This window comes from Somniosus microcephalus, chromosome 15 (assembly GCF_052327205.1).
Source record: "Somniosus microcephalus isolate GS21.2 chromosome 15, FLI_Smic_1.0, whole genome shotgun sequence".
NCBI classification, from domain to species: domain Eukaryota; kingdom Metazoa; phylum Chordata; class Chondrichthyes; order Squaliformes; family Somniosidae; genus Somniosus; species Somniosus microcephalus.
The window spans coordinates 17,428,049-17,442,267 of NC_141001.1; the positions used below are offsets into that span (position 1 = coordinate 17,428,049).

Sequence of the window (14,219 nt, forward strand, 5' to 3'; positions counted from 1 at the left end):
AGAACTAAATCTATATGAACATCAGATGCCATATCAGTCCCTCATGCAATCTAAATGAGAGGGCTGCAAATCTATTGTCACCAGCTTGCTCTACTGCGCCCGTCTGACTGTCCCCCACTTCCAGATCCTCAGCACCTCCGACGATGTCGAGAGCAGCCTCCTCAGTGGTGGTCAATTGAAGGTGGCCCTCCTCCTGTCCTGCCCCTCTCCCTCTGGACATCCCCGTTATGAGGATTGTCAGTACAGTGGGCTCTCTTTTCCTGCAAGGAGGGACACAAGTAGAGTTTTAGTGAGAATGTTGGAGTGAGTGTAGAGAATCCATAGCATAGATGCTTAGAGGGAGACAAAGATGGAGTGAGGTGCCAATACCAAGGGCCCTCCCTGTGTGTTGTTAGTTGTTGCCATTGCATAACAGTGATAGCGAATATTGAATTGATTCTGTACATAGAGAGGGAGGGATGGTTAAGGGTGTAAGAGAAAGTGGGATGTGCAGGAGTAGGTTGATAATGCACAGTGCTGGTGATGAGAGGAGATGGGGAGCAGATTGAAGGTAAGTGTGATGTTATACTCACTTTTGCTGTGCGTAGCAAGTCATTGAACTTTTTCCTGTACTAAACCCAGGTGCGACCACACAAAGACCTGGCGCTCACCTCCTCAGCAATTTGCAGCCAGGCTGCTTTGGTTTGCTGAGGAGGCTTCCTCTGTCCAGTTGAGGGTAACAGAACCTCTTTGTGCCCTCTCACTCCCTCCACAAGAGCATGGAGGGAGTCATCATCAAATCTGGGATGCGCCTTTGGTCTTGAAGCAGTCATTTTCAGATGTACCACACCGAGAAGCAGCAGAATAGGATTGATCAAGAACAAGGCTGCATGGGCCCCTTAAATGCAGCTGGTTGAAAGACATCAGCAGAGGCGAGCAGCAGACACGAACCCACTGATTAAGCCCATCGTGCGTGCTACCCGGCCCAATCAGCCCACTTAAGCAAAAATCATTAATTCAGGGCAGCTGAAACCGGCAGTGGGCACGTAACCCGCTGAACATTAAAGCCGCTTCCAACCTGCCTCCACTCGGAAAATCGCGGCCATCATCTCCTCTGAGTTCACTGCCCTCCTGTCCTTTCTTAACCGCTCCCTCCATATAAATTCTCCTACCCATATTCATGGCCACCCCCATAAACTAGCTACCTCATGCGGCTTCTATATTTCCACTGTCTGAATCACAAACCAGGCCATTTCTAATCATTTCCTTGTATCCCTCACTACTTACATCCAAGTCTACTTCTTTCTGCGTCCACCCCGAGAAAAACGCTATTCCCCAAGTCATTTACAACAGCACTTTCAAACTCCCAACTGTCTAGCCTTTGTCCCTGCATTTGCCATGATACTTCTGCAGCTATTCTGTTGATCATGCTCTCAGCTTTGATGCTCTTGTCCCCTGTAAACTCTTACTTTTTCCTACCCTGGTCATTCTCCTTGGTATGGCCCCCTTCTTTGCTCCCTTAAGTCTAAGGGATGCAGATTTGAATGTTTATGGCGCACAGCTGGTTTAGCTATTCAAAGCCAGATCTCGCTGGACCACATTAAGGTTGTTCTCCTTAGAGCAAAGAAGGTGAAGAGGAGATTTGATAGAGGTGCTCAAAATCATGAACGATTTTGATGGAGTGAATAAGGAGAAACTGTTTCCAATAGCAGTAGGGTTGGTAACCCTATTTCTTATCTACATGCTGCCCCTTGGCAATATCTGCCTAAGACACACCGTCGGGTTCCACATGTATGCTGATTACACCCAGCTCAAAATCACCACCACCTCTCTCTGCCCCGCTAATGCCTCTGTGGTGCCTGACATCCAGTCCTGGATGAGCCAAAATTTCCTCCAATTTAATATTGGGGCGACCAAAGCCATTAACCTAGAAATTCGTTTCGGGCGATGGCACAAAACGGGTGGTATCATTTCAGCCGCCCATTATACGCAGCACCTGGTATTCAGTTCCACTGACTGCATTGGAACTGAGTATCAGGCGCAGCGTAAAAAACACCCGTTTTGCGCCACCACCCAAGACGAATTTCTAGGCCACTGTCTTCGGCCCCTGCCACAAACTCTGTTCCCCAGCCACCGATTCCATTACCCTCTCTGACCAATGTCACAGGCTGAACCAGAGCTTCCGACACCATATTCTTTTCATCACAAAGACCACCTACTTTCACCTCTGGAATCTCACCTGTCTCCACCGCTTCCTCAGCCCATCTGCTGCTGAAACCCTCATCAATGCTTTTGTTACCTCCAGACTCGACTATTCCAATGCTCTCCTGGCCGGCATCCCACCTTCCACAAACTTGAGCTCATCCCGAACTCTCCAACCCACAACCTAACTCGCAGCAAGTCGCGTTCACCCATCACCCCTGTACTCGCTGACCTACACTGGTTCGGAGACCACCAACAACTCGATTTTAAAATCCTCATCTTGGTGGTGAAATCCCTCCGTGTCCTCACCCCTCCCCAATCTCTGTAGCCTCCCCCTGCTCTACAACCCTCTGAGAACTCTGCGTTCCCCGAATTCTGGCCTCTTGTGCATCCCTCACTTGCTTTGCCCCACCATTGGTAGCTGTGCCTTCAGCCGTCTAGGTCCTAAGCTCTGGAATTCCCTCCTTAAACTTCTCTGCCTGTCCGCCTCTCTCTCCTCCTTTAAGATGCTCCATAAAACCTACATCTCTGACCAAGCTTTAAGTCCTAATGTCTCTTTCTTTGACTCGGTGTCAATTTTTGTCTGATTACGCTCCTGTGAAGTGCCTTGGAATGTGTTACTACGTTAAAGTTACTATATAGATGCTTATTGTTGTTACACAGGCCACGGAAATACCTTCATAGACTTTGCTGAGGCCTCATTTCCCCTTACTCATCCAGACAATTATTTTCATGTCCATCTCAAAATTGACTTTACTATCTTGAAATGCTCAAATGACAAGCAGCAATTTGTTCCCACAAGAACACTTTCATGAATGAATGAGTTCGATATCCTTCTCAGACGCCATTATCTCTGAAGTTGAAAAGAGTAAATGTCCATGCCTAATTCACTTAAAGTAGTAACAGTGTTAGTGAATGGCCTTAATACATTTTAAGGAATTTCAATACTGTCAGTATTGCTCACTTAAAACTAATGGCAACAGATAAATTGGTACTTACCTTCCATAATGCATAACTGAACCATAATCATATGCTGTCACCAAGTTATTGGATTTTTGTACCTTAAAGTTATTCTCGGAACCTGTAAAAAGATAAGTTGAAATGTTCTCATCTGCACTGAAATTTGTTACAGAATGTTTGATATTACTGCATTTTACATTATCTTTACAAAATATTTTTATAATTTATGCACTGGTACCACACCACAATCAATTTAGTTGCAATTTAAAATGAAAATTTACATATAGCTTTTATTGTTCTAATTTTATTTACATAACATGAACGCAAATTATTGACCTGGTTAGGAGATTGGTTAGGCGGTAGAAGACAGAGGGCTGGATTTTGCCAATGGGGAGTTTTTGGAGGCGGGACTCCCACTTGTCGGGTTTCAGTCCCGCCCCCATCAACTTTTGGCCAACCCACGCTATTTTCCCTTGATTGACCTTGTTAATCCCACCCAGCGGGCTTAGCAGGCCAATTAAGGTAAAGCCAGTTACAGAGAATGTCAACGCATGACTTTTGACAAATGAATTGTCATCGTTTGACAGCTCTGTGAATCTGTCAAACACTGACATTCTCTGTAGTTTGATGAGTTCTTGAATTCAAGACTCATCAAACCTCTTTATTTAGCAGAAATTAGTTGGTTGCTGCATTGGAGAATGCAGCAACCAACTGTCTGTCATCTCTGCCGTGGAGGTGCGAGACTCTCCGCATACCCAACTCTTGAAGCCTGCAGGAAGAAACAAAGGTAAGTAAACTTTTACTAACACTTTCCACTTACCTCACATACTCACCGCTCCACACTTGCACCCATCACTTACCTTCACAGCGCACTTTTGCACCCCTCCGACCCCCGCCTTGGTGACCCTGGCAGGGTCTGGAGCCTTCGGGAAGCCCACACTTGTGTGAGTAAAATGGGGATAATCCTCTTATCTGCCTGTTAACAGGCAGATAAGTGGCACTAATCCCCTTCCCGCCTCCAAGGAGACGGGACCCGGCGCGGGTCGGCTATCCACCTCCTGGCAGGATGACACTGAGGCGGGTTGGGCACCCGCCCCCAGATTCTGCCATTTTCCCGGCAGTCCCGCCTCCATACCCTCCTCCCCAGGGTTGGCAAGATCGTGCCCAGAGAGTATGTATAATGGGTATGTACTCTAATTGGAACTAAGTGACTTGTGGTTTCCCACAAGGTTCTGTGCTGGGCCTCAACTATTCACTATATTTAGTAATGATGTAGATAACACAATAGGGAGCCATATATCCAAGTTTGCTGATGACACAAAGATTGGTTGCATAGTAAGTAGTGTAGGTGGGAACATAGAATTAAAAATAGACACTGACAACTTAAGTGACTGGGCAAAACTGTGGCAGATAAATTTCAATGCAGATAAGTGTGAGGTCTTCCATTTTTGACCAATAAAGGATAGATCCAAGTATTTATTAAATAGTGAAAAGCTAGGAATAGTGGAGGTCCAAAGAGAATGAGAGGTCCATGTACACAGATCATTAAAATGTAATAATCAGGTATAAAAAATGTTACCAGAGTTCCAAGGGTTAGATTATGAGGAGAGATTACATAAACTAGGCTTGTATCCCCTGCAATATAGGATTTTGAAAGGAATTGATAGGGTAGATAGAATTGCATAAAATATACAGCACAGAAACAGACCATTTGGCCCAACCAGTCCACACTGGCGATTATATTCCACTCGAGCCGCCTCCCATCCTTCCTCATCTAACTCCATCAGCATATCCCTCTATTCCCTTCTCCCTCATCTAGTCTCCCCTTAAATGGATCTATACTATAGAGTGAAGCTTTTTTTGCTAGTGCAGAGTCTAGCACAAGGGGGCTTAACCTTAAAATCAGAGCCAGGCTATTCAAGAGAGAAGTTAGGAAACACTTCTTCACACAAAGAGTGGTAGACGTGTGGAACTCTCTCCTTTAAAAAGCAGTAGATGCTAGCTCAATTTATCATTTAAAATCTGAGATCAATAGATTTTTGTTAGCCAAAGTATTAAGGGATATGGAGCCAAGGCGGGTAGATGGAGTTAGGATACAGATCAGCCATGATCTCACTGAATGGTGGAACAGGCTCAAGGAGCTGAATGGCCTACTATGTTCCTAACATGTGCTACAAACAAAATATATGCTTGTGGCACTCACCATAAGTCACTGTGACATTAATGCTCATAAATTATTAGGTCAGCCCATTCATTGAATTTAAGATTAATTCCATGGTTCATGCTATAACCTCCATTTATCTTTCAAACAGGTTATATGTTCTTATTCTGGGTCATTCAGTTTAAGAGAAAGATTTTGCAAGTTAAGGAAAAATTGTGTAACCTCAAAACAGGCATGCTTAATAGTGGTGGTATACCTATATGTTGTCCTATGCAATGGTATGATGTTGGTTCAGTTGATTCTAGGTGATACTGCTCAGTTGTCTTATTTTCCACTTTTGTAATATTAGCAGTGCTCAGTTAAGTAATTTTATTAAATATCATCATGTCAATCAATCCACTTAAGAAACAGAACTGATCAACTGATTTTTTAATGAGTCTGCATTAATTTGTACCAATGGCAGAGAAGGCAAAATAATGGAAAAACACTGTGCAAGAAAGTGTCAGAAACACAACTTGAACTGAATGAGTAAGCATTTCTTAGAAAGTTCAGGCCACCATCAGTCTGTTTAAGGCATGCGGACAGACCTTTCAAACATCATTCTGCACAGGCAAAGAAAATTGCCAGTTCCAGAGTGCAGAACTTTGCTGATGATGTGAAGAGAAATGGAATGGTGGACGATTGTACAAAGGCAAAAGGTAGCTGTCCTTAAAAAATGCTGACAGCAGCTGAGTGCAGACGCAGAGGCTGGTGTCGGGAGCAGTGAGACCGGAGACCCAGTGAGTATTTAAACTCACTTTTGCGGGCTTTCTTTGCAGAGGCTGGTGTCGGGAGCAGTGAGACCGGAGACCCAGTGAATATTTAAACTCACTTTCGCGGGCTTTCTTTGCAGAGGCTGGTGTCATAAGAACATAAGAAGTAGGAGCAGGAGTAGGCCATACGGCTCCTCGGGCCTGCTCCGCCATTCAATAGGATCATGGCTGATCCGAATCTAGACTCACGTCCACTTCCCTGCCCTCTCCCCGTAACCCCTAATTCCCTTATCTGCTAGGAAACTGTCTATCTCCATTTTAAATTTATTTAATGTTGCAGCTTCCACAGCTCTCTGAGGTAGCAAATTCCATAGATTTACTACCCTCTGAGTGAAGAAGTTTCTCCTCATCTCAGTTTTGAAAGGGCAGCCCCTTATTCTAAGATTATGCCCCCTAGTTCTAGTCTCACCCATCAGTGGAAACATCCTCCCCGCATCCACCCGATCAAGCCCCCTCACAGTCTTATATGTTTCGATAAGATCGCCTCTCATTCTTCTGAACTCAAATGAGTAGAGTCCCAACCTACTCAACCTTTCCTCAAACGTCAACCCCCTCATCTCCGGAATCAACCGAGTGAACCTTCTCTGAACCGCCTCGAGAGCAAGTATATCTTTTCTTAAATATGGAAACCAAAACTGCACGCAGTATTCCAGGTGTGGCCTCACCAATACCCTGTATAACTGCAGCAAGACTTCCCTGTTTTTATACTCCATCCCCCTTGCAATAAAAGCCAAGTTTCCATTGGCCTTCCTGATCACCTGCTGCACCTGCATACTAACTTTTTGTGTTTCATGCACCAGGACCCCCAGATCCCTTTGTACTGTAGCACTTTGCAGTTTCTCTCCATTTAGATAATAACTTGCTCTTTGATTTTTTCTGCCAAAGTGCATAACCTCACACTTTCCAACATTATATTGCATCTGCCAAATCTCTGCCCACTCACTTAGCCTGTCTACGTCCTTTTGCAGGTTTTTTATGTCCTCCTCACTCATTGCTTTCCCTCCCATCTTTGTATCGTCGGCAAACTTGGATATGTTGCATTCGGTCCCTTCCTCCAAATCGTTAATATAGATTGTAAAGAGTTGGGGTCCCAGCACTGACCCCTGCGGAACACCACTAGTTACTGATTGCCAGCCCGAGAATGAACCATTTATCCCAACTCGTTGTTTTCTGTTATGTAGCCAATCTTCCACCCATGCCAGTATATTACCCCCAATCTTGTGATTTCTTATCTTGATCAGTAATCTTTTGTGTGGAACCTTGTCAAATGCCTTTTGGAAGTCCAAATACACTACATCCACTGGTTCCCCTTTATCCACCCTGTATGTTACATCCTCAAAGAATTCGAGCAAATTTGTCAAACATGACTTCCCCTTCATAAAACCATGCTGACTCTGTCCTATTAAATTATGTTTATCCAAATGCTCTGTTACTGTTTCCTTAATAATGGACTCCAACATTTTGCCAACCACAGATGTTAGGCTAACTGGTCTATAGTTTCCAGCTTTTTGTCTACTTCCCTTCTTAAATAAGGGTGTTACATTAGCAGTTTTCCAATCTGCCGGGACCTTTCCTGAGTCCAGGGAGTTCTGGAAAATAATCACCAATGCATCCACAATCCCTACCGCCACTTCTCTCAAGACCCTAGGATGTAGGCCATCAGGTCCGGGGGATTTATCCGCCTTAAGTCCCATTATTTTACTGAGTACCATCTCCGTAGTGATTTTAATCGTCTTTAGCTCCTCCCCTCCCATTGCCCCCTGTTTGTCCAGTGTTGGGATATTTTTAGTGTCCTCTACTGTAAAGACTGATACAAAATATTTGTTCAGCGTCTTTGCCATCTCCATGTTCCCCACCACTAGTTTCCCGGTCCCATCCTCTAAGGGACCAACGTTCACTTTAGCCACCCTTTTTCTTTTTATATAGCTGTAGAAACTCTTGCTATCTGTTTTTATATTTTTTTCTACTTTACTTTCATAATCTATCTTCCCTTTCTTAATTCATCTTTTAGTTATTGTTTGCTGGCTTTTAAATGCTTCCCAATCTTCTATCCTCCCACTAGATTTGGCTACTTTATATGCCCTTGTTTTCAGTCGGATACTATCCTTTATTACTTTACTAAGCCACGGGTGGCTGTCTTTTCTTTTACTCCCCTTTTTCCTCAGTGGAATATATTTATCTTGAAAGATGTGAAATATCTCCTTGAATGTAGACCACTGCTCTTGTACCGTCTTACACTTTAATCTGTTTTCCCAGTCCACTTTAGTCAATTCTACTCTTATACCTTCATAGTCTCCTTTATTTAAGCTCAGTATGCTGGTTTGAGATCCAACTCTCTCACCCTCAAACTGAATTTGGAATTCAACCATATTATGGTCACTCATTCCAAGGGGATCCTTTACTAGGACATTTTTTATTAATCCTGTTTCATTTCACAGGGCCAGATCTAAGATTGCCTGCCCCCTGGTTGATTCAGTTACATACTGCTCAAGGAACCCATCCCTAATACACTCTATGAACTCTTCCTCAAGGCTGCCATGCCCAATTTGATTAGTCCAGTCAATATGAAAGTTAAAATCCCCCATGATTATAGCTGTTCCCTTATTACAAGCCCCAACTATTTCCTGATTTATACTCCGACCAACAGAGTTGCCACTGTTAGGAGGCCTATAGACTACGCCCACTAGTGACTTTTTCCCCTTCTTATTCCTTATCTCCACCCAAACTATTTCACCATCCTGATCCTTTGACCCAATATCATTTCTGACTATTGCAGTGATTCCATCCTTGATTAACATAGCAACCCCACCTCCCTTTCCTTCCTGTCTGTCCTTCCTAATTGTCAAATACCCTTGTATGTTTAGTTCCCAGTCATGATTATCTTGCAGCCATGTTTCCGTAATGGCCACCAGATCATACCCATGTGTAGTTATTTGTACCGTCAACTCGTCAATTTTGTTACGAATGCTGCGTGCATTCAGTTAAAGAACTTTCAAATATGTTTTCTGACAATTTATTCCTGCTTTTAACCCTTTTACTACTTTACCTTTATCATTATATACATTCTGTCCCTTCCTGACACGCTCTGGTTTTTAATTCCCCCACTGCTACCTTGCTTTATTGCCTTCTCCGCTGTCATTTTTATTTTTCGCTCTCTTAAAACCTCCCCCCCACTAATTAGTTTAAAACCCTCTCTACAGCCCGTGTTATTCGATTCGCCAGGACTCTAGTCCCAGCACTGGCCAAGTGAAGTCCGTCCCAACGGAACAGCTCTCTCCTGTCCCAGTACTGATGCCAGTGTCCCAGGAAGCAAAACCCATTTCTCCCACACCAGGCTTTGAGCCACGTATTTAACTCTCTAATTTTATTTACCCTAGCCCAATTTGCACGTGGCTCAGGTAGTAATCCAGAGATTATTACCCTTGTGGTTCTGCTTTTTAATTTGTCGGGAGCAGTGACACCGGAGACCCAGTGAATATTTAAACTCACTTTCGCGGGCTTTCTTTGCAGAGGCTGGTGTCGGGAGCAGTGAGACCGGAGACCCAGTGAGTATTTAAACTCACTTTCGCGGGCTTTCTTTCAGAGGCTGGTGTCGGGAGCAGTAAGACCGGAGACCCAGTATTTAAACTCACTTTCGCTGGCTTTCTTTGCAGAGGCTGGTGTCGGGAGCAGTGAGACTGGAGACCCAGTGAGTATTTAAACTCACTTTCGCGGGCTTTCTTTGCAGAGGCTGGTGTCGGGAGCAGTGAGACTGGAGACCCAGTGAGTATTTAAACTCACTTTCGCGGGCTTTCTTTCAGAGGCTGGTGTCGGGAGCAGTGAGACCGGAGACCCAGTGAGTATTTAAACTCACTTTCGCAGGCTTTCTTTCAGAGGCTGGTGTCGGGAGCAGTGAGACCGGAGACCCAGTGAGTACGTAAACTCACTTTCGCGGGCTTTCTTACCAATCTCAGGCGAGCGGCGGCATCCCAGAGCCACGTCACGATTCAAAACGTGACGTGGGCAGGAGGGAGCAGCTGATTGGGTGAGTACGGCCAGGGAGTATTTATACTACTCTAGTTTGACAGTTAAAGTTCATAGGCCTAGAAATTGGGTATAGCCCCGCTTGGGGTGTTAGAATTGGCGCAGCGCAAAGTTTATAGCCAGACGCAACTTATCGCCACCTGGTGCGATATTGGGTTGCATCGCCCCTAAAGGTGATTGAGGTGCGAATTCAGGCGTTACACGGGACTCCTAAGGCGCTAAACTTCCGGCGCAACCAAATATCGGAGCGGACGGGCGCAGCGCGGGTGCTCTCAATTACCGATGACCACAAGACTTCCAGGCGCCGGCCAGCTCTTAAAGGGGTGGGTCAAGTCAGCTTCAGCATCCACACTCTGCGCCTTGTAGGCCTCAGAATCGGTGCAGGCCCTTCTCTGGCGCTAAAAACTTGGACCAGATGGAGAAGGTGAGACAGAGAGCAGAGCGCTTCACCAATGAGGCTCTGGAGCAATTGGTGGCCGCAGTGGAGCGCCGGCGAGATGTTCTCTACCCAGACAATGGCAGGAGGCCGAATCATAAGGACTACCGACGAACTTGGAGGGATGTATGCCAGAGGGTCAACTCCAGCAGCATGGTGACCAGGAGCCCTGTCCAATGCAGAAAGAAATTCAACGACCTCACTCGGGTCGTGAGGGTGAGTGTTGTTTCTGCAAACTTCTGCATCCCTTCATTTGCACCTGACTTTATGGCTGCAGGGTGGGCTGTGTCCCATTGGCCATCTGCCAGCAAGCACCCATGGCCCTTTCTGGGCACACACATGCACATTTGACTCAAGGCCTCATGTAAGGGCTCTTGCACCATGGGGGGCATGAGATGATCACTCAGGGCATCATGTAAGGGCTCTTCCACCATGGGGGGCATGAGATGATCACTCAGGGCATCATGTAACATAACTTCCCCTCCTTTCCCCTGCAGTCCAAGCTGGCGAGGATTCGCAAAGACCAGCTTCGCACCGGTGGAGGACCTCCACAAGTGGTCACTCTCACGGATCTCGAGGAGAGAGTCCACCAGATTCTTGGAGGACGTCTGAGTGGTCCTGTAACCACTGCAGCTGCCGACCCCATTGTCGACAGCGATGGTAAGGTTCTCACCTTTTACAACTGTCTCCTTCCACTTGTTCCCCCCGCCAGCATGCTTTCGCACTGTGGACCCATGTCATAGCCTTGCCGCAATCTGGCATCCCTTGCTGCCAAGCTGTCCTTTTGCTAAAGCCACTCTTCCACCTCCCTGCTTTCAGATGCTGCATCACCAGCTCGGGAGCCGGGCCCTCAAGCTGCCGTGCCAGTGCCTCCGAAGGCTCAATGAGAAAATTACTGTCCAACAGAAGGTCAGCAACTCTCTCCAGCAACGATAAGAATGGCCAGCCCAAATGGCTGCAGCTTTTATACTAGTGCTGTCCCCTTTAAATAGCGCCCCCCGAGTCCGAGAAGGGCCTGGGAACGCTCCATCCAACTGTCACGAATAGCGCCAGGCGGAAAGGTTGCGGGCGCCACCGAATATCCGGTCCGGGGCACCAAAAAGGTGTTGCACACTGAAATGACGTCATGATCTGCCTGTGCCCGCGGGCGCGCGCAAAGTGTTAGCGCCGGCACGAAAAGGATACTCAATATGGGAGGTGGCGCTATATTCACTGCGCCCGCCCGAAAATTGGGTAACGCCCCAATTCTCGGGCTCTTTAGGCGCTAATCGCTGGCATTACCAACCGAATTTCTAGGCCATAGTTTATAAAGTTTAGAAGGTCTTAATTTTTTTGTGGTTATAGTTTCTAGTGCTAGTAACCAAGGGCCCTTGAGTATATCATTTAATTGTAGTGTAATTGGTGGTATTGATTTGATTTAAGTTAATTTAAATTAATTGAAGGGTAAGTCATGGCAGGGCAGCTCTGTGCCATGGTATGCTCCTCCTGCACTATGTGGGAAATCAGGGACACTTCCTGTGTCTCTTGATGACCATATGTGCGGGAAGTGTATCCAGCTGCAGCTACTGGCAGACCGCATTGTGGCGCTGGAGCTGCGAATGGATACATACTGGAGCGTTCGCGATGCTGAGGACGTCGTGGAAAGCACGTTTTGGGAGTTGGTCACACCACAAGTAAAGGCTGCACAGGCAGGAAGGGAATGGGTGACCACCAGGCAGAGTAGTAGGCGCAGGTAGGTAGTGCAGGGGTCTCCTGTGGCCATCCCCCTCTCAAACAGAAATACTGCTTTGGATATTGTTGGGGGGGATGGCTTACCGGGGGAAGACAGCAGCAGTCAACTTCCTGGCACCGTGGGCGGTTCTGCTACACAGGACAGGAGGAAAAAGAGTGGGAGAGCTATAGTAATAGGGGATTACATTGTAAGGGGAATAGAAAGGCGTTTCTGCTGCCGCAAATGAGACTCCAGGATGGTATGATGCCTCCCTAGTGCAAGAGTCAAGGATGTCTCGGAGTGGCTGCAGAGCATTCTGGAGGGGGAGGGTGAACAACCAGTTGTCGTGGTGCATATAAGTACCAACGATATAGGTAAAAACCGGGACGAGGTCCTAAAAGCTGAATATAGGGAGTTAGGAGGTAAATTAAAAAATAGGACCTCAAAGGTAGTAATCTCAGGATTGCTACCAGTGCCACGTGCTAGTCAGAGTAGAAATAGAAGGATATTTCAGATGAATACGTGGCTAGCGGAACGGTACAAGGGGAAGGGATTCAAATTCCTGGGACATTGGAACCGGTTCTGGGGGAGGTAGGACCGGGAGAAACTGGACAGTTTGCACCTGGGCAGAACGGGGACCGATGTCCTAGGGGGAGTGTTTGCTAGTGCTGTTGGGGAGGGTTTAAACTAAAATGGCAGGGGGTTGGGAACCTGTGCAGGGAGACAGAGGAATGGGAAACAAGGATAGAAGCAAGAGACAGGAAGGAGAAAAGCAAAAGTGGCAGGCAGAGAAGTCAAGGGTTTAAATCAAACATGGCCGCAGTAAATAATAGTTCTAAAACATCTTAAGAGTGTAAAAAAAACAAGCCTGAAGGCTTTGTGTCTTAATACGAGGAGCATTCGTAATAAGGTGGATAAATTAGCTGCGCAAATAGATGTAAATGGATATGATATGATTAGGATTACGGAAACATGGCTCCAGGGTGACCAAGGCTGGGAACTCAACATCCAGGGGTATTCAATATTCAGGAAAGACAGGCAAAAAGGAAAAGGAGGTGGGGTAGCATTGCTGGTTAAAGAGGAGATTAACACAATAGTAAGGAAGGATATTAGCTCTGATGTGGAATCTGTATGGGTAGAGCTGAGAAATACTAAGGGGCAGAAAACGTTAGTGGGAGTTGTGTACAGACCCCCAAACAGTAATGCGGAGGTTGGGGATGGCATTAAACGGGAAATTAGAGACGCGTGCAATAAGGGCACAGCAGTTATCATGGGTGACTTTAAGCTACAAATAGATTGGGCTAACCAAATTAGTAACAATACTGTGGAGGAGGAATTCCAGGAGTGTATACGGGATGGTTTCCTGGACCATTATGTCGAGGAACCAACTAGAGATCAGGACATCTTAGACTGGGTATTATGTAATGAGAAAGGATTAATTAGCAATCTTGTTGTGCGAGGCACCTTGGGGCGGAGCGATCATAATATGATCGAATTCTTCATTAAGATGAGAGGGAGTAACTGAATGAAATCAGTATTTGTAGGGAAATGGTGTTAAGGAAATTGACGGGATTGAAGGCCGATAAATCCCCAGGGCCTGATAATCTACATCCTAGAGTACTTAAGGAAGTGGCCCTAGAAATAGTAGATGCATTGCTGGTCATCTTCCAAAATTCTATAGATTCTGGAACAGTTCCCATGGATTGGAGGGTAGCTAATGTTACCCCACTATTCAAACAAAGTGGTAGAGCGAAAACGGAGAATTATTGACCGGTAAGCCTGACATCGGTAGTGGGGAAAATGCTAGAGTCCATTATAAAAGATGTAATAGCAGAGCACTTGGAAAACAGTGACAGGATCGGACAAAGTCAACATGGATTTACAAAAGGTAAATCATGCTTGACTAATCTACTGGAATTTTTTGAGGATGTAACT

At 45.9% G+C, this 14,219-nt stretch overlaps 1 protein-coding gene across 4 annotated transcripts in view; it reads right to left on the reverse strand.

The window, feature by feature from the left end:
- The window catches only part of LOC147106565 (high choriolytic enzyme 1-like), a 392,254-nt gene that overhangs the window by 250,593 nt on the left and 127,442 nt on the right, over window positions 1-14,219 (reverse strand). For all 4 annotated transcript variants that reach the window (XM_086007518.1, XM_086007519.1, XM_086007516.1 and 1 more), the window contains exon 8: window positions 3,181-3,262. In XM_086007518.1, coding sequence (XP_085863644.1) covers window positions 3,181-3,262 — 82 coding nt within the window. The remainder of the gene's footprint in view (window positions 1-3,180; window positions 3,263-14,219) is intronic.